Here is a 25,141-nt window from a genome sequence, read left to right on the forward strand (position 1 = left end):
TCTGACTAACACACGAGCAGGAGGCCAAACCACAGCCCTGCTGAATAAGGAATGTGTGTGAGATGCTGACTGTTCTCTAGGAATATGGAGTCAGCAGTTTCGCTGGCTGAGCAAATCTGCACACACACACACACACACACACACACCTTTCCGCCACATGAACCCATCTCCATCAGCCTCCTCACGATGAAGTATTAAAGTCCGACTCTCTGCTTCACGCATGTCTGTGAGATTCCTCCACTCCTCCAGATGTACGCCTACTGGAGCTGCATCAGAGAACCAAACTGGCAACTCTCCAGCAGCACATTCTCACTTCCTCATTCCATCACTGTGTGCCAACTGCCAGTAAATGAGGTGCTTGATTCTGTTATCACTGCTTGCTGGCACGGATTAGGAATGAGGAGTGAGCAGATTTCGCTAGTGCTTAAACTCTCTGTGTCAACAAACACTGATAATCCAGGGTGTGCCTTTGGCTTATCTCCATGATAAGATCTTTCACTGACTGGAAACCACCTACATGCCACTACATGTCACCACTGACGTTCCTTACCGTAACGCTCGGCGGCTTGGCAAAGATGGAAGTCACACCAAACTGAACTGTTCAAGTATTTCCAAAGAAAAGCTTGAAAAATGATATTATGACACCACTGTCTGAAACAACCGCTTCCTTATTACCTCATTTCACGTAATTTTGAAACATTTGATCAATCAAAATATATTCAAATATATTAAATACTATTATGTAGTTCATATTATTATTAAAGTTGGCCAAAGTTTCAAACAATGATCACTCAGGTTCACACAGTTTTGTGTGATGTCACTCGGGGGACTATCCCTCATTCCACCTCCTGTTCAACCTCTTTGTTTACAAAGTGCAGAAGTTTTGCTTCAACAGCTTCACAAAGGAGCTGCGCAAATAAACAAGATCTATTTTCAACTGTCGGTAATGAAGAACTGGAGTCTAAGAATAACGACATGGCTGTTTGTTCCTGTTCAAAGGGAGTTTTTCCTTCCCACTCTTTCTGGCTGCTGATAGGGACTCATCTGAATGCTGACGCTCTGTCTGCATGATTGTAGGAGCTTTACCTCACAATATAAAGTGTCTCGAGGCAGCTGTTGTTGTGATCCGGTCCTTTTCCCCCTAAACTTCTCATCGGTCTGCGTTTTTTTTAAATTACTTTTAACCAGTTTTTAAATGGCTCCTAAAGTTTTACCAACAGTCTAAAATACTCGCCGCCCTGCCTCCTTTTCCCAAAGCTAGAAATCTGACAGAAGCAGCAATTGCTGCTATTGCAGAACTTGGAACCAGTGGAGTTCGGTCCCATTTGCTTGAAAAATAGCTTCTGATGTCATCTTTCGGTAGTGAACAGTAAATTTGATATCTAACCGTTAAAACCTAACTTGTGAGCATTTTGGTTAACAACTAGAAGCCCAAAACTCATAGCTTTTTAAATCGGGAGAGTTTTCTTTCCTGCAGTCTCCACTGCTCTGCCTAAGTAATTAAACACAGTGCCAACATTCCTCACTGTGGACATTAGTTAAGAGCTGTGTCCAAGTCACCCTAAAGAGGGACATGTCCAGATTTACAGACACACTAATGAGACTCAGACTAAAGCTCTGTGCTTACAGGCTTGTAAAAGTGTGAACATATTTTAGCCTGCGGTCTGAAGTTTTCCGCACTTCACAGGAACGGCTATGGGTGAATGTTGACTCTGTGCTTCTTTAGATTGCATGCATGCATCCACCTTAAAATGCTGTGAGAGCAGGGTTAAGGAAATGTCACAGTGTCCTGTGTCCTGGATCACAGATAGACTGTAGACATCACAGTGGCACCCGTTTTCCTGGGGACAACTTATCAGCCAAGGCCAGGGAAAACTAGCAATCACACACAAACTTACACACTTCTTGTGTCTTCCCCCCTGAATATAAACATCCTCTCACCAAGCATCCTCCACGCAGCCTTTAACCAATCACCTTGTCTGCTGCAGCTGGGCGGTCTCACATAATACTGTCTACAGGGAACAGCTGAACCTTCAGGTTTTATCCACCATCCATTTGGTGAAGATAAAATAACAGTGACACCACATCAAATACCACAGTGTGTGTGTGTGTGTGTACAAAGTGACTGTCTCCTTGAACTATAAATAGCCTGCTGAAATCAGGAACAGAAGTGAGTATCTGTTCTGTCACTGAAGCCAGAAGCTACACAGATTGTTGACTTCCTGCTTATAATCTGAACCATAAAAATAGCATTTTGACTCGTCCTCGTCATACCAGCAGCATGTTTAAGACACCTACAGAACAGCAGACATCATCTACTTTGACCTTTGATCCCATAAACTCCTCTTGAATGTGTTCACTAAAGTCACTTAGTCATTAGCAGGATAAAGCAAGACCAATGTGAATAATGCAACAAAACCACAAACAAACAAAAAAGTTTACGTTTTCAGCTCCAACACTTGCTCATCACTTCCAGTTTCAAAACAGTAAGACGACGACTGCAGTGTGGTCCTTTACATATATCAATATCTAGTGTGGATCTGTCTGAAGGAAATAAAATCCACCGTCCAGCATCAATAAACATGTTAATTAGCATGTTATGTGTCATTTGTCTGTACAAAAAGTGAATTTCTAAGCTGATATGTGACCTAAAAGCAACAGCTGAATAAAAGTATCATCAGAGCTATAAGTAAAAGCCAGAGTCCCGAGGTGTGTATATGATAACATCATCAATAAGTTAGACCTGCTTGATCATGATGTTGATCTGGCTCAGGCTGCCTGCCGGAGGACAGCCTCTCTGTGTGGGATGACTTCAACACAACAGACTCTATTTTCCCCTGCCCCCTACTCCCCCTCCCCCCTGAACATCCTGAACACATACACAGCTGGGGTGATGAAGGAGCACAACAAGCACAGAGGTAGCTTCCATATTTGAAATCGACCTACTCCCAAAAACCAAACATCATCTACAACACAGATGGCCTGATGGTACAGCTTGTTTTAGGTCACCTCTCGGTTTCATCTGATTCACATTATGTCATTTTCTCACACCACCTACTGGCAGTGTCAAGTGAGAGAGGGAGAGATTGAAGAACCACAGATTAAAAACAAAGAGTGAAGGGCAGGGAGAGGCACAGTGTGATGGGGGCTCGCTTCTAATCCTCTCCCTCTGATTGGAGAGCTGGAATTGGACCGAGACCGGTTGCATGACTTGGCAGACGGCCATCCAGAGGCATCTGGGCCAGCCGGCCTTTGAGCTCAACAGAAAACACTCTCTGAAGCTGCCACAACTAAATGTTGTGTAAGTGTTCCAAGAAGTAAAAACCGCAGCAGTTCCCAGTGTGTCATCCCTGAGAAAAACAAGCCATTCAGAGAGTGGGCACGAGAGGGGGCCACAACACGCAACAATGCTGCTCTTTCAATTTTAGCTTTCCCTAAAACCGATCGTAGCTGTCAATCAAATTATTTATCGAGGGGAAAATGGAACATAATGAAAATGTTTCTGGCTTTAAAGGTTAAGCAACGTTTTTCATTTTCTAACAGCTGATCAGCCTGTGGAGTTTTACACACGTCCAAATCCAAAAGGATGCTTCCCAGAATGCTTCCTTAACTATTTATAATGAAATGAGCAGAGATGGAGATACCCTGTCCTGCTCCGGGTCGAGCTTTAAAAAAAAATTGGATCCTTCAATCCTGATACACAAACGAACACAAAGCAATAACTTTCTTACAGGTGAAAACAACATTACAAAGTCAACTGTCCGCACTTCTCCACCCAATTCATGACTTCATGGTTGCAGCCCTTTGCTCAACTTTCTGAAAGAGGCCAGTAAAAACAGGTTGGTGAAGTGGGCTCCTTCCTCCACAGATAAAACCCTCTTTGTGCTCCGTGTTTACATGTTTCTGTCCAAAGTCTAATGTGGCCACTGAGTCTTGGCCTAAATGATTCAGACTCTTCCGGCAGGTGTGTGTGTGTGTGTGTCAGTGAGACAGTGTATGTGCGTGTGTGTGTGTGGTTGTGTAGTTGTGTCTGGCTGTCCTCCTCCAAAGTGCTTTAAAGACATTGTAAGATAGAAAAAAGGATAAAAATAGTAAAAGGGCAGTAACAGAGAAATGCAAACACAATTATTGCTTCAATAGAGATTTGCATTCTGCTTCTAAAGTAGACACACAAAGCGTTTTCCAGTGTTCACTGCTAAAATACTGAAGTGAAACTGCTACATGTGCATTAATTGGAGTTAATGTGACTGTGATTTTCCACAATGATTAAGATTTCTGAATGTGTCACTCATTCACACTTCCTAAAAATAGTCACATTTATCTGCAGTCATGCAGGGAGCTGACTACCTGCTGAGAAACGATGAGATCAGAAGCTTAAAAGGGTAGAAATGTTGCAACGGTGCAGAGCGTTAGTTTTGGAGGGTCGGTGCAACGTCTGGGAAAACACAGGTGAGAAAATAGAGCTCTGTGCTAAAGTAAAATGTTGGAGGACCACGCTCTGCACTGATAACTCACCGATCTGGTCTTCTGGGATCAGGCTCTCGATGGGCGGCTCCATCTCGGAGCTCTGTCGAAGGTAGCTCTTCATCTGTGTGATAAACTGCCGGAGAGTCTGCAGCAGGTCCAGTCCGGAGTCGTATCCCTGCCATGCCTGGGTGCCCGCACCCTCGCCCATGTAGCTCAGATAGTCCTGCACCAAGGAGCCGAAGTACGAGCTCTTATCTCTGGACAGCTCTACCACTTTGCGGATCGCCCTCTTCTCAGGTGTGAGCAGCGAGTTGAAAACGCCGCTCACTTTGCGCAAATGGCCTCGCAGGGCCTTCTGGAGGACCAGGGCACTGGCACTGGGGCGACGCTTTGTGCGGTGTCCAGGTGGCACCATGGTCAGGTCCTGGTCTTGGTCCTGATCGCTCTCCAGGCTGACGCCATAGTCGTGTTCCTCTTCGTCATCTTCATCCTCATCGTCGTCATCGTCCTCCATACTGCAGAAACCTAGGTGGGACGGTGGGATGGAGAGGGGGAGGTGGGTGTTGAAGTCAGCCTCAGTGGGGGGGCTGGGGTCATGCATAGGAGGCATAAAGAAAGCTGAGGACTGAGAGAAATCCAGCGAGTCTGACGAGTCTGTGGAGAGGCTCATGTCACTGAGCCGCTGGCTGCCCCCGCTGCATTCGTCAACTCTTTCTTCCTCTGCTCCGCCCACCCCTCCATGCTCGCCTGCTGTCACCACGGTGGAGTCTGGGGGACTGCAGGAGTTCTGGGAGCAGGGTAGAGCCTTTTGCCGGGATAGTTTGGCTCTCATTAGGGCCTTCTCAATGGTGTCGTCCTCCAGAGCTCGTTGACACTGAGCGTCCTCTAGACTGGATGTTGGTGAGGCTTTGGTTCGACGTGGAGAGGAGGACAGAGATGGCAGAGAGAGGGGCAGTGATGGCCGGGGGATGGATATAGGTGAGCTGATGCTAAGTCTCTTAGGCGGAGAGGATGAGGGGCTGATACTTAGCGAGGAGCCAAGGCGAGAAAGGAGGCTGCTGCCTCGCTCCCTCTCCTCCACCTTCTCCTTGATCCAGGAGATCTTCTCGGGCATGCTGCGCTGCCGAACAGGAGGGGCTGTTTGCTGTGCTGTAAAGCGAGGTGGAGGTGGCCGCGGTGGTGGAAATCGTGTCACACTTTCTAGCCCGCTGAGTTTGTGACTTGTGCTGGTGTGTAGCTCTGCGTTTCTGTCAGGGTTCTGCAGGTTTCCTTGCTGTGACTGGCTGCTGTGGCTGTGATCTGAGCTGCAAACCTGGAGATTGTTGGCACACGAGCCCTGAGCTTCCTTACTGTTGCCTTTTCTTTTGTCAGCTTCCTCTTTCAGGTCCTGCTTTCCTGTGTCGGGGATGTTGGGAGTGAAGCTCTGATTATCACCTGGCTGGTGGACCTTTAGGAAGAGGGGGTTGATGAAGCACAGCGCTCCATTGGCTTGGCAACACTCAAGCTCAGATGGGGTGCGAGTTTGAAGCCGAGGGCGTCCTGAGGTAGCTTTTGAGGACACTGGTCTGTGGGCAGGTGGGGGTGGTCTGTCAGGAGCTGCTGTCCCCGTCAACGACACGGAGCTCTTCCTCCTGCGGCACAATGGAACATCCCAGAAGCCTAAAAAGAAACAGCAAATGAAAGATCTTGTATTCATATTGTTTTCTATTGTTTTTTTAACAGTAACCATGAAATTTCTAAATTAAATATCAACATTGTGTAAACAATGCTTGTATAATACCCTAAATAAATGTTTTGTAAGCTTTTACAGACTTCCATACAACTTCATTATCTCAGATTATTTTGACCATAATCATAAAGTGATAGTGTGTTACTGTGATTGACCTGATCTGGCAAAACTAATCCCCAAGGCCATGAGCTCTATAATCTATAAACAAATTTATCAGAGTTGCCTTTTCACAGCTTTCAGATAAAAACAGGACTGATTAGATTTCAAGTTCAGCCACAATTTGGCTTTCATAAATTATGAAAGTAAGAAAAATCAAAGGTAAAAAAAATGGGAAACATTTCCTATAAATCCTTTGTGTTTGCTTTTAATTCGAATCAGACTTTATGTCCAAGGAAATCCCCTGTAAAAAGAAATCAATAAATACTTGACTTATCAAGTTAATGAATAACCTTGTTAATTACCGGAGATTTTAATCACTGACTAAAAATAATAACTGCGTTTTTTGTCATAATCTAACAGCCAAAAGACAATAAACACATGGCAAGGTGAGGGAGACTCATGAATTCAAATATTACAGTCTAGTATGATGTAATAATATTTTCCTGTTTCACCCTCAAAAGCTTTGGAGGCACGAGTGCCACTAATATTGACTAATAAGGGCCAATTTAACTAATATTAGAGCACCATTTAACAAAGAAAGCATCACCATTGCTCACAATTATCTCAAACTGCATCTGCTGAACAGTCCAACAGTGATGTCCCTCAGCGAGGCTGTGTAAAACAGAATCAAGTAAAAAATCCTTCTGCCCACTGCGATCAAACAGCTATTTATTGGGCGGTTTGCTTTCAAAAGCAAAAAATGTGCCAAGAAAATAAACAGAGTCAGCTATCTTTTTTACTGGGAGCCGACACGTTTATAGATCCAACAGTTCAGCGAAGAGCAGGAAAATGCTCAGCAGTGCTCCCATCAACTCCCAGTAAAAGCCCCGCTAAATAAAACAAATGCCAAAAACCTCTAAACGCTCCTTCACGCTGTTAGGAGCTTTTCTCAACAGAGGAAAGAAAGAGAGAAATGGCACTAAACAATTTTAACACAACTCTTTGTTGAGCACTTGGAGTCTGAGCCGTACCAGACAAACACACAGCAGAGGAAACAACGGCATATGAGAAATATTAGTGCCAGACACAGTGCAGCGCCTTCACACAGCAGAGAAGAAACAACAGTACTTACTGTGACCCAAAGCTGAATGGCACAGGCTGATGTCAGTCTAACTTTGTGTTTAGAGGACACTGCGTCTCTGCAGGCTGAAACTCTGCTGGTTTCTGTGGCTCGCTCGCACTCCCTCTTTGTTATGACTCACTTGTGTTAATAAGGGTGTGGGCGGGCTGTTGGCACACTGTCCCCACCTCTCCTCTCCCCTTTCAGATGAAGCTGCGTGGCAAACCAAAACAAGTCCTTCCCCCATTTCCGTCTTGCGCTGCTGATGTTTATTCTCTCTATAAGTAACCTTTACTTCTCAGACTTGCTGAAAAACCTCTTTGTACGTTCGTTACAGTTGTGCTAAAAGTTTACACATACTGATGATGGGAATGTCAGGGTAATGTTGGGATTTTAATGATTTCTTTCAACTGCTCTTTTTCCAGGGTGGAATGATTATACAGCATCCATCTTTATTGATGACAAATAAAAATTAAAAAAACCAACAAAAACTGGCCATAAAAGTTTGAATTTATTTTGGATCAAAATTGTACATACATCCTGAGAATATTTGGTTAAATTTCCCTTAGCAAGTTGCACCTTCAGTAGCCACCAAAAAGCTTTTGGCATAGTTCTGGTTAGATATAACCACTCTTCTTGGCAGACTGCATTGGTGGATTCCCTGGTGCGGACCCAGCTTTTAATCATGGACTGCAATTTATTTTCAACAGGGGTTGAAGAAGTCCCAGACGGTCATCTTCAGAGTAGAGAACACCAGTTAGTGTCATGATCCTGGGTCTTTTGACCCAGCGTTTTAAGTTTGAGTTTATTTTGTTCATTAGGTTATCTAAGTTCATTTGTTTATTAGATTCCCCTTGTGTATCCAACCCCTGTTAAGTCTCCCTTGTCCTTCATGTGCTTCACGTCTGTGTTTCATTATTGTCAAAGGAGCTTGCAAAGAAAAGCGTCTGGACTTCTTTAAGTTACTTGAAGACGTTTCACCTCTCATCCGAGAGGCTTCTTCAGTTCTAAGGTCAAATGGTGGAGAGTCCCAGATATAAACCTGGTGGGAGTATCCCCCCACAGAGGGACAAAAGGACCCCCTGATGATCCTCTAATCGCCTGAGCCAAGGTGTGAAACTGAGTGTGGGTCCCAATCAGCCGGGGTTTCGGGTGAGCTCATTGTGAAACCTGGCCCCACTCTATCATGTGATTTCCTGAGGTCAGAGGGCCCAGGATGTGAGTGGGCGTTAAGGCGTCTGGGAAGGGATCTCAGAACTGGATTATAGATGGCAGACAGTTGGTGTCGTAAACCACCGCCTCTGTTCAAAGATGGTGGCGGTGGTTTACGACACCAACTGTCTGCCATCTATAATCCAGTTTTGAGTTCCCTCCCCAGACACCTTAACGCCCACTCACATCCTGGGCCATCTGACCTCAGGAATTCGCATGATAAGGTGGGGCCAGGTTTCACAATGAGCTCACCTGAAACTCTGGCTGATTGGGACCCACACTCAGTTTCACACCTTGGCTCAGGCGATTAGAGGATCATCAGGGGGTCCTTTTGTCCCTCTGTGGGGGGAAACTCCCACCAGGTTTATATCTGGGACTCTCCACCATTTGACCTCAGAACTGAAGAAGCTTCTCGGATGAGAGGTGAAACGTCTTCAAGTAACTTAAAGAAATCCAGACGCTTTTCTTTGCAAGCTCCTTTGACTACGATGACCTGGATGACTGAGAACCTTCACAGACATATTGTGTTTCATTATGTTTCCCATTTTATTTTGAAAGAGGTCCTGTGTTCCTGCATTTTGTTTTACTTTTCCCCTGTGGCGTTGTTATGTTCATGTTGTGTCTACTGTGCCTTTCTGTTCCATGTTTCAGGTCCCTATGTTCTGTCTCCCCAGTCTGTCTCGTTTACATGTCTTGAGTTCCGTCAGTGTGTTTCCTGTTTTACTTTCACAGTCTGTCCTATGTTAATGTTTCTAGTTTTGCTTCCCTCGTCTCGTCCTGCCTAATTACTCCCAGCTGTGCTCTCCTCCTGTGGCTCATTCCCCCTCGTTATCCCTCAGTGTATTTAAGCCCCATGTTTCTCTTTGTCAGTGTTGCGTCCTCCCTCATAGCTGTGTGATTTTTCCCTGTGGCTCCTTGTGCTTTAGTTTTCCCAGTTTAGTTTTGTATTGTTTTTTGTCTCCCACTCCACGCCAGCAATAAAGCTGTGTTTTTTGAGTTTACTTTTTGTCTCTGCGAGTTTGCGTTTGGGTCCTACTCTTGCCTGCAGACAGCCATATTGTGACAGTTAGCATGTTCAGGAATAACCCAGGAACCAACAAGACTCCCACGAACTGGAAACTTCTGGAACACAAGTGTCACTGTCCACACTGAAGTGAGTTTTATATCTCTACGGACTAAGAGCGTGGCGACCAAGAAAAAAGCCCCTGATGAAATTTGCAGATACCCACATGGACAAGCTAAAGGCCTTCTCGTAACCAGGTTGGCGTGGTCCCCTCGCTGCTCCAAGCAAGATGCTAACCCCTGATACATCCATTAGATCGTGAGTGTGTGTTCATATTAGATAGAAGTCATGTTGTATAAACAACTTTGAGTGCTCAGGTAGGATAGAAAAGCACTATATATGAACTAGTCTATTTAACTGTGTTGCAACAATGACAATGTTTCATCCTTTGCAGCTGTTTTGATGTCAGTGGTACCTTTGCCTTGCACAAAGTGGATGGACTAATGACAAAGAACTCTGTTCATATTTCCATGTTTCAATAAATTGCTGCACCCATTTTCACCTATGACTAGTAAAATAAAAACAAATGAGTGGAGGCTCAAAAGCTTTCCAGAGTACTGTGTTCAAAAGCAACTTCCACATATGAATGTTTTCTGTTTCAAAGATTTCACAACTTTCATCGGAATTTTTCTTTGCGTAAAAAATTTACCTGCAATACACAGTAATGCATTCAGGCGTGCTCATACGAGTAAATACAAAGCACAGTAAAGCTCTCCTGCACAGAGTGCACATACAGAGTCCAAGACAGGAATGTGGTTCGCTGTGGTTTTGTGTAAGAACTGGGAAATTGTGTGACATCATTCAGAGCTACGGCTGCCAAACTGGAGCCAGAAAAAAAAAGTCAGAGGGAGGAAGTGGTGGCTCTCAGTGCTGAGACTACTTCAACTTAACCAAGTGGCAGATGAAACAAACTGTTCCATCAATGAACATGCCGCTTTCCATAAGAGTAGATCTGATTATCAGGCTGCACACCAGGATGTTGCCAGACTCTACAGTGTATTAGCAATATGCTGAGCTGATCCTAAGGATTATCATCAAGATCAGTGTTATTACTAACAGATCAGTAACAACCAATCAAAACCCAACAGATCTCTTAATGAGCCTGGAAATGATGCTTTACAGCTCTGCTTTGACAGCCTGCAGTAAATAAACAGGTACAAAATAGAATGTGTGAATCTCAGGTCAAATACTGAGCATAAGAATCAGGAAAGCTCGGGTACTGATTAATAAGTTATCACTCCCATTGTTAACATTCAGACAGAAGCTACTCTCAGGAGGTGCTAACCTCCCTTTTCACTTGTTAAATTAACTAAGACACTTGCAAGTAACATAATAGTAACACTGTTGCCTGCCTTGCTAGTGTCTTGCCAATACCTACATAGAGCAGTTCATGAAAAAAACAACAACAACAACAAAACACGTGTTTCAGCTGCAAACCTGAGCAACAAATAGTTCATAACTGGATCTGATACTGACGGAGGCACAATATTAAAGAGTATGGAGTCAGGGCCAAATAAACACGACAGGAATATGACTGATCAAAGGCTGAGAACCTGATGAGATCTACAAAAGAAAGGCAAATATTTAGTAATACAAGATTAGAAATGTTTTATTTATCTTTTATTTATATACTAAGGAAATTATTTGTAAAGATTAAATAACAATTCAATGATGTTGTTTAACGTGATGCTTTCCAAAGTTTTTTGCAATGGGAACAATATTAAACAGATTAGAAGTTCGGGGGGAGTATTCATGTGTCGTTCAAAAAACCCAAAAAACAATTTTGGGTAAAAATGTCGCCTTGAGGCGACATTTGTTGTGATTTGGCGCTATATAAATAAAATTGAATTGAATTGAATTGAATTTATGTTATTGAATTACTTTCAGTGTTTAGAAAAATTCAGCTTTACTAATATTAACATAAATTAGGGTTAAATAATAATGTTTCATATTCATATTAAACAAGTACTCACTGAGGCCAAAACATCCATTCATCTACTGAGCTCTAAGCCAAGAACTCTGAATTGGCTAAGGGCTAACACATATCGATAGCAACCGTACACACCCATGGCCAGTTTAGAACAATTTCACTTACATCATGCGTGTCTTTGGAGTCCATGTATGTTTTCATTTTCTACGTTAGAAGCCATACAGTCATAGGGAGAACATGCAAAATTTGAGAGGGGTTTTCAACCAATGCAAACATGCTCCCATGCAGTCCCCTGAAAACCCAACAGTACATTGCTCAACTGGTCAAATGCTGATTGGTTGACAAGCTAAGCAGAGCAGGAACACGACAGTGGAGTTCGTTGCCAACAGAGAAGAGCGAAAAAAAGATTAAGGATAGACTTCTATGAAGATCAGACCTCCCAAACAAAAGAAGTTGTCCCCTTTTGGCTGTTAAAAAGAACCGAGGTCTACACTGAGACTAATGCAGTAAGTGGAGTCTGCACTTACTGCTAGCTAATGTGAGAATCCATTAAAATATTCACGCCAACATTACATTTATGTCATTTATGCTCTTAGTTCTTTAAGCACATTGTTAAAGATAAAGTTATTATGGTGCAAACTTGCAAACTTTAAAAATAAATTATAGGGAAAACCAGAAGCAAAACATCAAAACTTAATCAATTCAAGACTAAATACAAAAACATATCATTGATCTTAAAAGTTCCCCTCCGAATTTGTCAGCCAAATAGAAAATCTGTACACATGAAGTGTCTAATGGGCCACTTTTGGACCCGGCTGCCAAGCTAAACTTTAAGAACATTACAAAAAGTCAGTTACCTTACTAAAAAACACCTTCCCTACAACAGTGTTATCACAGCTGGAGCGCCACACAACATAGGTAACATGACACTGACAACGTCACACTCAACAGTGATCTTTTCTCCTTTGTGAGTCAGTGGTGAAAGTAATACCCACAGAGTCTCACAAGCATACTGTTCATATCAACGTCAGAAATGTCTCCTAGATCAACTATTCACTGTAGCTCAATTACCTTTAGCAACACAAAGGCCACTATTGTGTCACTTCACCAAAAAGGCACCCTTTTTATGAATGAAAGACTGTTTGTGGGGGGGGGGGGGGGGGGGGGGTTGTAAAGACAAGTCTGTACGCACTTCAATAAAAGGCAAGAATGTCATCTAATCATCGTGTCACACAGAATTCTTTAAGAAGAAGTCAAGTCTAACTTTGAGTACCCCTTAATGGCTCAAGCTGAATCATAGTGGTAGAGTCTGAGGGTGTAAAAAAGGAGTGCTGTCCACTCTCCACTATCAAACTGCCTAACAAAGGCTCAAAAATAATCTGAGAGTCTTCATTAATCCCATGCAAACGTACACCTATCTGGAACAACCCTGACATATTACAAAACAATAATATGATAAACTTTTCAGATTGGAATGGTAAAGGAATCAAATATGTAGAACATATACTAGAAGGAACAGAATTTATTTCATTTGACAGACTAGTTACACAATATGGGATCAACAAGAAAAGATTTTTAGAATATCAACAAATTAAATCCATAATAAAAAAGAAATTTAAACCGGGTCAAGTTGAACTACAAACACCACCAAGTGTGGTTCAATTTTTTACTCTTAAAACCCCCAAATTACTATCCAAAATATACAGAATGCTTTCTAAAACAGATGAATCAATATCACTTCCTATTGCAAAATGGGAAGCGGATTTATCAGTTAACTTAGACCAAAACTTCTGGTCTCAGATTTGCTTAAAAACCTTTCATCTAATCAAAAATCCCAGTCTTCAATTAATTCAATACAAAATACTACATAGAGTGCACTATACAGGTCATCGGATGTTCAAGATGGGCTTTGCATCTACCAACAACTGCTCACACTGCCAAACCAATTCACCGGACAATTATATCCATGCTCTTTGGTTCTGTCCACCAGTTCAGAAGTTTTGGCGCGAGATATGTGAAGACTTATCAAAGTGTCTGAAATGTAACATTCCAACTTCCCCCTTAGTGTGTTTGTTGGGCAGCTTAGATAATGTCACTTCAGAAAAGAATATAGCCCATATGGTTTTCACTGCCCTATGCATAGCCAAGAAAACAGTCCTCATGAACTGGAAAAATAAAAACAATCTTAATTCTAACCAATATAGAAATTATCTATTAGATTACATTAGTCTTGATACAGCCTCTGCCACCACATCAGATCAATCGCTCTGGGCTCCTCTGATCAGCTCCATCACCTAGTGGGGGTGGGGGGTCATATTTTGGTCTCGCCTTCACTGTTGTGATTGGTGTGGGGGTAGGGTCAGGCTTAGGGCGTCGGGGGGTTCCCCGGGAGCATCTTCCTTGGGGGGCTCAACCCGGGGTAGCGGTCATGGCCAATTAGGGGCTCTGTTGGCTCTTAGGTGACGGTTTCCTCGTGGCTACGTGCAGCGGGGCTAGGGGAGGGTCTGTGCCGACGGACGGGGGTTACTGACCTGGTAGCCTGGCTGCCCCTGGGTGGGTCCGGGACGGGCGTGAGGTTCTGGGGGCGCTCCGGCTCTGGCCTGGGGCCCTGGCCGGGCCTCGGGGGCCTGGGTCCTGGTTGGTGTGTTGCCGGGGTTGTGGGCCGGTGGGTATATGGGGGCCCACCACTGGCGCGGGGTGCCGCCGATGCGCCGAGCCACCTGGGGGGCTCTTCAACTGGTGGGGGGGGGTTGTCACATCTTGCAGGAGCTTTCCTCTCTCAGGAACTCTCTCTGCAAGAGGGGGAGATACAGGAGAGGTGGAGGAAGATCTCAGCCTGGGCGTCTATTGTCTTATGTAGTCTGGAAGATGAGTGGATGATGGGGTGGGTGCAGTTTTCTCTGTGGTGGGGTTGGGTGGACTGCCCCTGCTCTGTGGGGCCGGGCGGCGCCGCTGCACTGGGCCCCGGTTCGGATGGGCCTGGGCCCCCCTTCCCTGGCGGGTCGCGGAGTATGGGGGTGCCTACTGGGGTCAGCGGGGGAGCTGGCCCCAGGGAGGGGTCACTTGCCCCTCCCTTCCTTCCCTCCCCATCTCCAGCTGCCTCCCTCTTCCCGCTCCACCACAACCACCCACACATGCAGGGCCTTGGAGTAGGGGTGTGTCACCAGGGTGCAGAGGAGGTAACCCCCCCCTCTGTCCCCTTCTGGCTGCCTCTGCCTCAATTTTATCCCGCAACTTAGACATTCACATTACTCACACTCTCATTACACATACATATAGGATCTTGGGGGTGGGCACGCTACACGGAATCCCAATTACCATCAGGGTGTACACCTCACCCCTGGCGTCGTTGCCCACCTCTCAATTTTAAATACACGTAGACATTGAGGGCTAGCAGGAGGGACTATGCGCTTACCTGCTGCTCTCTGGCAGGTAGCTCCATGCCCTCCTGGGTTTTAAATGCACCTTAGAACACACATACATCAACACTACAATGAGCGGGTGGAGGGAGGTTAGGAGTCTTCTCTCACCCTCGTTCTCTGCGGTCTGCTGGAGCAGGGGGGCTAGGAGGAGGAGTTGGCCGTCCGACTGGGGTCCGGAATGTGGGGCCTCCCTGCTGCTGCGGAGTCGGGGCAGTCTGCTTCTCCCCACCGCAGGGAAAAAGGGTAACACAACCTGGGTCTGGGTGCAGTTCCCCCCTCCAGGGGCAAGGGTACCTAGACCCGGTTTGTAGAGTACGCTTGGGGAGTGTGATTGTGTGTACAGCGTCTCTTTATGTCTGTCTCCACGTTGGTTAAGTGTGGAGTAAGTGCATATGAGAGCATGAGGGTGGGAATGGATGTTTGTATCTGTGTGTGCCTGTATGTCTGTGTCCATATGTCAGGTTGGGTATCAGACGCCACCTCTCTGAGGACAGCTCAGGCCCTCCAAGGTTTGGAGGCCTATCTCCCCCCACCACTTCCCCTGCCGGGGGCGGACTCCCTCAGACATCGGTGCGTTGGTGGTTCTTTGTGTCCGGGGGTGGGCGTCCGGGTACACACCGGCTCACTCCTTGGCGGCTGCTTATCGGGGCCTGGAGCCTGGGGCTCGCTTGGGCCACTTCGGAGGTGGGGTGCCCCCGGCCTCTCGGCCTGGGGCTCGGTCACTCAGGCACAGCTGGCTGCCGGCGGAGCTCATGGGCACGTCGCTGCAACCCCCCCTGGCTTCTGCTCCGTGGCTGCTGGGTGACCCCTCATCTGGGACTCTCCTCAGCTCTTTCTGGGACAGTGGCACGGCTGCCCCTCTGTTGGTCTTCCTTGGTCTCTTGTGTTCTGGGGGCCTCTGGATGTCTGGAGTTTTGATCTCCTCCATACCTGCTTCATGCCCTGGAGGACGGGGCAGTGGCCCCCCACACCCTCTAGCAGATCATTACATGAGGGAACCTTTTAAGAAAACAAGCGCGTCCATGCTCACAGGTGTACACACGGGTGCACACACACAAACTACACCCTTTTTGGCTCCTACCTCAATGCACACTGTGCTGTCGATCTTACGTGCTGCACAATAATGTTTAATATTTAGTATTTACTGTCATATTCCCATATATCATTGTGATGTTGTTTATTGTATTACTCTCGTTTTCTTCTGCTTGTTTTCTTTTTTCTTTCTCAACAGGTGATCCAGGTGATCGATACATGTATTTTTTTTTTTTTTTTTTTTTTTTTTTTTTTGCTTATTCTGTTGGTTTTTGTTTTTCGCCCTTCTCCCCCGTCCCTCTTCTCAACTGTTTTTCTTTCCCTCTTTCTTTCTCCCTTTTCTTTCCCCCAGTCAAGTCTGTCCCGTATTCAGCAAGTGAAAATAAAATAAAGAATAAAAGGTGAATCAAATGGACCATTACGGCAAAGCTGGGATGGTCAATTTGGTAAAGAAAATCCGTTGGGCATCTTTCTTCGCCTTTAGACAATAATTCTGATGGCAAAAGAGCCAAACGGGACAGGCAAGAAAAAAAAAAGAGAAAGAAAAAAGAAAAAAGGGAAAAAAAAAAAAATTAAAAAAAATAATAATAATAATAATCTGAAATGCTTGAATGTCATTGGAACTATTGCCTTTACGATGAATTTACAGAAAACTAAATGTTGTAAGGGGTAACCTACCAGGGTTAGATTTATCCCTGCATACTTTACATGTTTAAAAAACAAAACAACATAAAAAGGGAAAATGTTTTTGATTTGTGTCACAATGATTATTTCCTTGTCCCTGGTTTGCTGAGACTTCATCCCATGATAGCAAAAGGGAGGGTTGCACCACGACTAAAACGACTATCGCAATTATTTGTCAAGATTATTCATTGAGTTTAGTGATAATAATGTTTGTCTTAGAGTCATGCTTTCACTTTTTCACATCTCTGACGTCTGTGTCCCTAAGAGGAAAAATGTCTGAGTTGATATTAAACAAGTCACAGCACCATGGCCTTCATGATTAGATGTAGTGCAGTTTGAGGTGAATTTTTAGGTGGTTGATTAAGTTAGTTGTGTGTCTTGTGGTGACGATAACTCTACAGCACTGTTATAGGATATGATGATTAATTATATGATGGTGGTTATTTATGGTGGTCCAGGGAACAGTTGTGATTGGTACATGCAGACAGGTCATTTAGGGAGCGCTTGATTTGCTCTTGTTTTGTGTTCCACTGGCAGACCACCACTTTCAATATCATTTGATCGTCTTCATTAAATTGCGTTAAACTAAAATCGTGATCAAGTACTGGGTAAGGGATTGAGGCTGGTTGTTGGTGGTGATGACGTTGACCTCACACGATTAAGTCATGAACATGAATAAAATCTCTTCCACAAACACAGGCGCTCTTGCCTGATTTAAACAAAGCTCAGTCGCACTGATCTGGGTGTGGAAGAGGTTTTTGTCCCTAAGAGTGATTCATTCAGCACCAGCGTGCCAGTTAACTCCTCAAATACCATGGAATGTGGTTGGGATGGGCCTCAGGAGAAAAAAAGTTTCTGCGGGTTTTACACACGATAAATGTGGGAAAACAGAAAGTACCGTCTGCTGATGGAAGTCCACAAATCCGTTTGAACAAAAAACTCTGAAACTGAGCAATCATTAATTACTTCCAAATGACTGTAGATGACTGAATGGAGAAGAATAGTAATTGGCTATCAACAGCGCTCAGCAGTAATTTACTTCCATACTTGCAGTATATACTGCATTCCTTAGACTTTCATAGAATACACAGATCTATAAGCTTCCAAATTACTTTGGACTCTCAGTGATAGTTGGTTGTTTATTTCCAAAGTAACTTATGGAAGCTCTATAAGCTTCCAAAGTAGCTCTATAAGCTACTTTGGAAATAAACAACCAACTATCACTGACAGTTACACTGAACACAGATGTTACACAGACATTATTCTCAAAATGGCTTCAACATTTAAAGTTTATATGTAGCCAATTACGTCATATTTATTTGTCACTGCAGTTTGAGTTCCCCAGCTTGACCATTAACACACACTACATATAAATAAGTGAGCAAACCTGCACCAAGCTTAGCAACTTCCTCAAGATCAGAAAAAGTTCTGGCTGAAGCGATGGCCTCTGGGAGCTTCAGAGTAAACGGCAACACATCCCTGAGAAAGAGAGAAAAGGATCAATGAAAGTTAGAACACGGAGGAAAAGCGGTTTGATTTAAAAAGCTACTCTCAAACTTGTGTTAGTCACCGTGTTGAAAAAGCTGTGGCTCAGCTTGGGTGTGCGATGGTGGCTAAGGTGTGGGTTCAACCACAGAACTGTGGAGGATAATATGTGCATGCTGCTGTGCTACCTCTGGGACTTTACCAAACATTTCAAAGACTTTACAGTTTCGGTCATGCAAGCTTGCGTGACCAACAGTGAACCTAATTTTATGATATTGATGTCACAGTGAAGTCTGGACACACTGGGGCAGTGGAGGATATACGTTTTTGATCCCCTGTTGAATTCCTCATTTTAACAACTTACTATAAAAATTAATTAATTAATTAATTAATGTGCGCTCTAGTGAGGAAATAAGTATTTGATCCCCCCCCCTGAGAATTTGTCCAGTACACTATCCAACAGATAGTTGTGTGGCAGCTACCAAAGGACTAACTGTTATCGAACCACCATTCACAGTTCCACATGAGGACAGAATTGACTGCTAGGAATTTTTGAACCAAAAGGTCATTTCCAAAGAGCTTCCAAACATGGCAGATTTCAGAAAGGATGAAATGAGAACATTGGAAAAGGGAAGGGCCAAAAGGAAGCCTAAAAAATATCTAGTGCAGAAGAACAGTATCTGAAAATTATATCCTTTGCAGGAAAAAAACATAAAATCCCCATCTGACTCATTGATCTACTGTTCATCATAGTCTCATCAGAAATCGACTTGTGGCTGTCAGAAAGCTATTCTTAATCCGCTCCTTTGCTCTGGTGCAATTACTCAAGAACTGGACAGAAAATCCGTGGCAACAGGTCTTACAGAGTGTGGAATCCAAATTTGAATTATGGTTCAAATTCAAAAGTCTGAAATTTGGGTATTATCGGTTATATATCAAATTCTGAGGATTCTGAACAAAAAGATTACGTAAATTTGTTCATGGGACTGAATGAACATGATTTTGTCTGAGAAACAAACATTATGCAAATAATCCAGTAATAATGAAGCAATTCCAGACACCAGGAGTGTTTTCGGACTTCAATGTCCAGGATGTCCTGTGAGGAATGCTTCAGCGGAACATTTGTTGTGCGACCCCCGTGCAGAGCAGGCAATAGATAGGTCAATACATATCTGAACAATCCCATAACAGTGCATAAGCATTTTACCCATATTATGAACTGCTAGCAGATTGTGAATACGAGCTGTGGAACTTTTGAGCTTCCTCGTCAGATGCAGAGTTAGGAGCTCAGTGTTTCAAGGCAGGCTCAGACTGGAGCTGCTGCTTCTCCATATCAAAAGAAGCCAGCAGAGGTGGTTTGGGAGTCTGACAAAGATGCCACTTAAATGAGGTGTTTCAGACATATCCAGCCACAAGGAGACCACGGGGAAGCCAGAGGACAAACTGGAGCGATTGTGTGTTTTGGCTGACTCGGGACTGTAACTGGGTCAATAGTTCTTCTTTCTTGAGTTTTGTGATGATGGTTTTTAAATAACAGAAACAGAAGCCGTAGATATGTGCTTTAAAGCTAACAGCTGAAACATGAATGTCTAACAGTTTGCAATAATGATGGTATGGTGACTTTACCTGCTGATGCAGCAGAAGGCCATGAGGCGGAAAAGGTCTGCAAAGCTCAGTCCTGATCCCTCTAGAGAGAAAGCTGTAGGAAAACAGAAGCACGTGATCAGTTCAGCGAAGGAAACCATCAGAGGGCAAAAAGCATTAGAAAAAGACAGCTCAGTCTTTTTAAAACGGTTTTCAGCAGCAAAGGCCAACGAGGCAATGCGAAACATCAAATGTCAGAGTCAGGTTTTAAGTCAGTGCATGCAAAGTGTGGTTCAATTCTGCTTTATAGTCCCTAAATTCAAAGGAATCCCCACAAGGTTACAAACTAAAAACAAACAACAGTAACGAGAATGACAGTGGTGTGACCACTTTTCCTCGACTTACTGACTCATTAGTTTGTAAAAGAACACCATGCTGGAAAACGAAGAAGGAAATCCTTAGCACGCATGTTGTCGGTAATACACGAATCAAGAAGGCTGTTTGCTCACAACTTGGCACACAGTTAATGCTCCGGGCGCTGAACTAAACATGACCAAAATCTTTTGGTTTGACTTTCCACTGAACACTTTAGATCCAGTCATCTCCACCTATGGCATCAGGTATCAGGAGTCCTTATTATTACCTGTCTGCTACTTTTGGGACAGATCATTGACAGATTAAACTTTTTCCTTCAGCCAAAGCGCCTGTATGCTGCCACGTGGCCAGTCAGCCTTCACTCTTACTGGTGCCAACTTGATTTCTGTCAATTCACAGCAATGACAGCAGGCCTGGTACCACATTCCCACACCACCCATCACAGGATACCTGCTCAAATACATTTATCAAAGTCCATTAATCCCAATTCTGTGTTAAAGAGCACAGGTTTAAACAGGCCACAGAACAGACTCGTTACAGAGAAAATGATTCACATCGAAGAATTCCCTCCCAGGTAGAACGCTCCTGTTAATGTTTTAAAATGTTATTGCAACACCTGCAGCTTTGCTTGTCAAATGTTTATCACAGCTCAATCAAGGGCCACCTCTTCATGCAGTGGACAATGTGGCTAAGATGAGCTTAGAGTCACACCAGATGGAAAATACCACTAATGGTTACTTAAGAAAAACAAAACAGTTCCAGACAGCAGTGTAGGGGTGGAAAAAACTCCATAACAAGGCAAGTTTTGGAGGTATGCAACTGCTGCTCAGGGGGTGAATCGAGCCCTCTTTCTGTTTGCATTTCTGTTTGTCCTCCAGATTATTGCAGAATGTCTCTATGCATGTCAGCTTAAGAAAAGTCACTTTAAAGGAACAGGAAAGTGGTCTTTAAACATCAGGTCTTATAAAACAGTAACTCATTACTACTGCTGCAAATCACTGAGATCACTGAGAGTATTACAGTCGATGGAAATGCTCAGTAGAAGACTTTCTGTCTCACTGTGCTCATTGTTTTCTCTGCAGGTGCAAAGAGAAACGTCACTGTCTCTTTAGTTTAGCAGGGCTGAGGAAATTCCAGTTCAGTGCAGACAGAAACTGATGGCAACAGACAGGTACAAGAAGTAGACTGTATGCATTCTGGAAGTCTGGAAAATCCCACTTTTTATGTGGCTGAAAATGCAACACTAACACACTTATTCAGAGTGACTGGGAAGGAAGAAGTGAGCACAGAAATAAAGCGAAACAAACAATATATGAAAGCCTGTGACATATTTTGAAGACATAAGTATTAGGGCTTTACTACAGGCTTGTCTGCTATTTGTCGAGCTCATCTCTGATGACGGCCCTGCTGTGAGTGCTGCGGTCCTGCGTGGGAACTTGGCAGCTGGAAGGTGCTCTTGTGTTCATCTTTGACCTCTCTGTGGTTTATAGTGTCGTTTAGGCCTGGGATTCTGTTTTTCAATTTTAGATTTAGGCCTTCAGCCTTCAGAAATACTGATACTGCCTGTCTACTCAAATAGCTGGTTATGAGACAGGTGTGAGTCATGAGGAATGTTGTCACCAAAAACATCTAAACAAGTTGGGTTTTTGTTCAGTAATGGACAGCAATAAATTACCTTTTCAGAGTCCTCAAAATAATTAAACCATTCTATTCAAAGAGCAGCTAATTGTAGTGACAAGTTTTGGTACTGCCTAAAAGTATCCAGTAGAGGAATTACCCCTGTAAATTCTTAGTTCCTCCCCTTGCATATTCCACTATTAACAGCTCTGCCTGTTGCTGCTGGTGACTGACAGCTTTGCGTATCTCAGTGGTTAAAAATAGCAGAGAAAAACAAACACTTACTGTACTGGCTCTCCTTTACGGGGAAATCTTTGACAGGAACGCTCGAGTCTTTATCCATGCGTAGAGATATGACTTTTTTCTGCAGGCTGGCTGATTTCCTCACCACAAATGTCTATGGGTAAGGAAAGAGAAGACTTCCAGTTAATATTTGCACAAAAACTGGGTCATTCTTCATGTTCTGCTGCTGTGCTTTGTAGAGAGCTGGAAATACTGTAAGGAGTGTCCTAACATCCAGGCGCTTCCTATATTTACAAAACGTATACACAACAATGGACGTGTAGTGCTGTATATTTACTGTTATCAGAGGCTAAAAATATCCTATCCTATTTTAAAAAACACAGATTTGGATGGAATCTTGCAGAGAGGTGGGGTATCGGCAATATCATTTAATTTCGGTCCCAATTATCCAAAATATTTTCTTTAAAAACAGACAAACACCGACCATGGCAGAGATACTTTTACTGTTTTTTTGAAACGTTTTTTGCAAAATGAGTTCTTTAAGATTTAAAAAAGTGACTTCCATCATGTTGTTGAGTGAGTGATCTTGCATATAAGCTGACTGCTTTTAGGCCCAGGTCAAACAATACACTACTACAATTAGGGATGGGTACCGGTGTCCGGTGCCATGATGGCACCGGTTCTGACAAATACGGTAGTAACCAGACCGAAAAGCAGCGCACATTTCGGTGCTTTATTTCGGTGCTTTTTTTTCCTGATATGTGATACACTTTAGATTCTAGCCAATCATTTTACGTTTCCGAGGATAGTAGGCGGGTCCAGGTACTACGTTCTTTTAGAGCAGAGCTACAGATTAAAAATGCCCAAGGCGAAGCGGTCAAAAGGCTGGCTGTACTTCACAGCAAAATATGCAAACTCAGCAGCCTGCAACAAGTGCTTTAAGCTGATACTGTGATACTGTCAAAGGAGGTAACACCTGGAATCTGATGAAACACCTGGCGACGCATAGCGTTTTTTTTAAAAGCCGAGAAATGTGCCGTATTTGATAGCTTGCTGCGAGACCTCACACCGAGCGCATCTACTGCGGGTGTGGTGCCTGTTATCGACCCGGAGTTAGCAACATGAACCCAAAGAGGAGAGTCCTGGCCCCTAGCCCTGCCAGTGTAGCAGAAATGATGAGGATGATGATGCAGCAGCAGCCGTTCTTCTCTGCGTGAGTAGCTAAATGTTGTTCGTGTGTAATTTACGTTGAGTAGTTTAACCACGTTATTACATTAATGCATGTAAGGTGAACTAGCAAACACCGTCGTAGTTACATGCGGCTGTCTTCTTGTTTGATGGCAGATACTCCCTTCATCCTGGCCAAAAAGGCTAAAATGACCAAAGAAAAAGTGGAAAACAGTTAAACATGAGAGGTTTTTGGACAAAGTTTGTGTTTTTTCCATTGTTTAAGCACTGCTTCCAGCCAAGCACCGGCACCATTTCAAAAGTACCGGTTTGGCACCGGTATCGGATAAAACCTAAACGATACCCATCCCTAAGTACAATTGTGGCTGGTCTTATTGAGGAAAAGAAAAAGTTTGCCGTGTTAGTTGTGATTTCATGCCTCTGTTGTATTAAACATTAACTATTAATCCAAAGTGAGAGCCTCCAGGTAAGTTAGCAGTGTTGGAAAGAAGGAAGCCGCAGTGGCAGCTGTTGCCTCACCCCAGCTGGCTCGTTCTGCAGTATGTGCATGGCTTCCTCGTGGCTAAGGCCCAGCTGTAGCCACACAGTATGGGTATGCACCAGTCTGTCCAGGACGCTGAGGCGTCGGTGAAGCGAGTCGTAGCCAGAGTCTCTGGCACCGGCCAGCCCTCCACCAATGCCAGCACAAGGTGAGGCCTGCAGGAAGAGGCCTCCCACTTCTTCCCCCAGTCTGGAAAAACAAACACATAAAATCAAGCATCAGTGGCCGGCTATACAAACCACAAAAAAACACGCAGAATTTTTATTTTAACGTGTAACATTTGAACATATTTCAGAATTGAATGCACGTTCAGAGACATTCTCACATGGTGCTATATCAAAGGGCGATCGTGACTCAAGAGTTGGCAGTTCGTCTTGTAATCGAAAGGTTACCGGTTCGAGCCCCGGCTCGGACAGTCTCGGTCGTTGTGTCCTTGGGCAAGACACTTCACCTACTGGTGATGGCCAGAGGGGCCGATGGCGCGATATGGCAGCGTCGCGTCTGTCAGTCTGCAGGACAACTGTGGCTACAACTGTAGCTGCCTCCACCAGTGTGTGAATGAATAGTGGAATTGTAAAGCGTTTTGAGGGTCTCGAAAAGCGCTATATAAATGCAATCCATTATTATTATTATATCCACAACAAAACTGGTATTTATTAAAAATAGTTTTTTATTGACATAGTTAATTAATAAAAAGTAGTAAAAAGATGAAGAAATTTTGTAGATGAGCTGTTCCTCGGCAATAAACTCAAATAAAGAACAATACAAAGGTGGACTGATTAGATCAAACGCGCCCACGCAGACAAAAATCCCCAAAGTGTGGCTAAAATGACGCCTCGACTTCCTTTTTCACAGTTCCCTTTAATGAAATTTACTAGGAACTTTCTAGCAGTAAAAGTAAACCTAAGAAATTAGGAAGGGGGGCAAATACTTTAGAGCACTGTAGACTTTATGCTCAGAAAGCCTTTATTTCTAAACTCTTGTTGTGAAGCATCAGTAGGCTATGCAGTGTTGTGATGGTTCCCTCCATGTAAGAACATTTATGGTTTGAGTCTTTGTTGGTTTCCTCCTGCAGTCCAAAGACATGCATGCTAGGTTAACTGGTACTTTAGTTGTGAATGTAAGGTTTAAACTGTAGAGGAGAAACAAGTTGTGGAAGAATACTTGGGCTTGTAAGCTAAAGCACTCAGTGCGACCCAGCCTTTAGTTTGCTTGCACAACAATCAAGACATCTTTTAACTTTGTATTTCTGAAAACAGAAGCTCACATATTTACTTAATATGTTATTTATTAACGCAGTAAAGCCCCCTACTGAGATTACACATAGTTCTTCCAGCTCTCACTATATAC

General features: G+C 43.9%; 1 protein-coding gene across 1 annotated transcript in view; it reads right to left on the reverse strand.

The window, feature by feature from the left end:
• rin2a (Ras and Rab interactor 2a) overlaps positions 1-25,141 on the reverse strand; it is a 53,178-nt gene that overhangs the window by 4,693 nt on the left and 23,344 nt on the right. Inside the window, exons 4-8 of the mRNA XM_087850420.1 lie at positions 23,770-23,980; positions 22,105-22,216; positions 19,870-19,942; positions 18,146-18,237; positions 4,516-6,126 (exon numbers count right to left, since the gene is read on the reverse strand). Of these exons, the coding sequence (XP_087706546.1) occupies positions 4,516-6,126; positions 18,146-18,237; positions 19,870-19,942; positions 22,105-22,216; positions 23,770-23,980 (2,099 nt within the window). The remainder of the gene's footprint in view (positions 1-4,515; positions 6,127-18,145; positions 18,238-19,869; positions 19,943-22,104; positions 22,217-23,769; positions 23,981-25,141) is intronic.

Source organism: Neolamprologus brichardi, chromosome 13 (assembly GCF_056152115.1).
Source record: "Neolamprologus brichardi isolate AB-2024 chromosome 13, ASM5615211v1, whole genome shotgun sequence".
NCBI classification, from domain to species: domain Eukaryota; kingdom Metazoa; phylum Chordata; class Actinopteri; order Cichliformes; family Cichlidae; genus Neolamprologus; species Neolamprologus brichardi.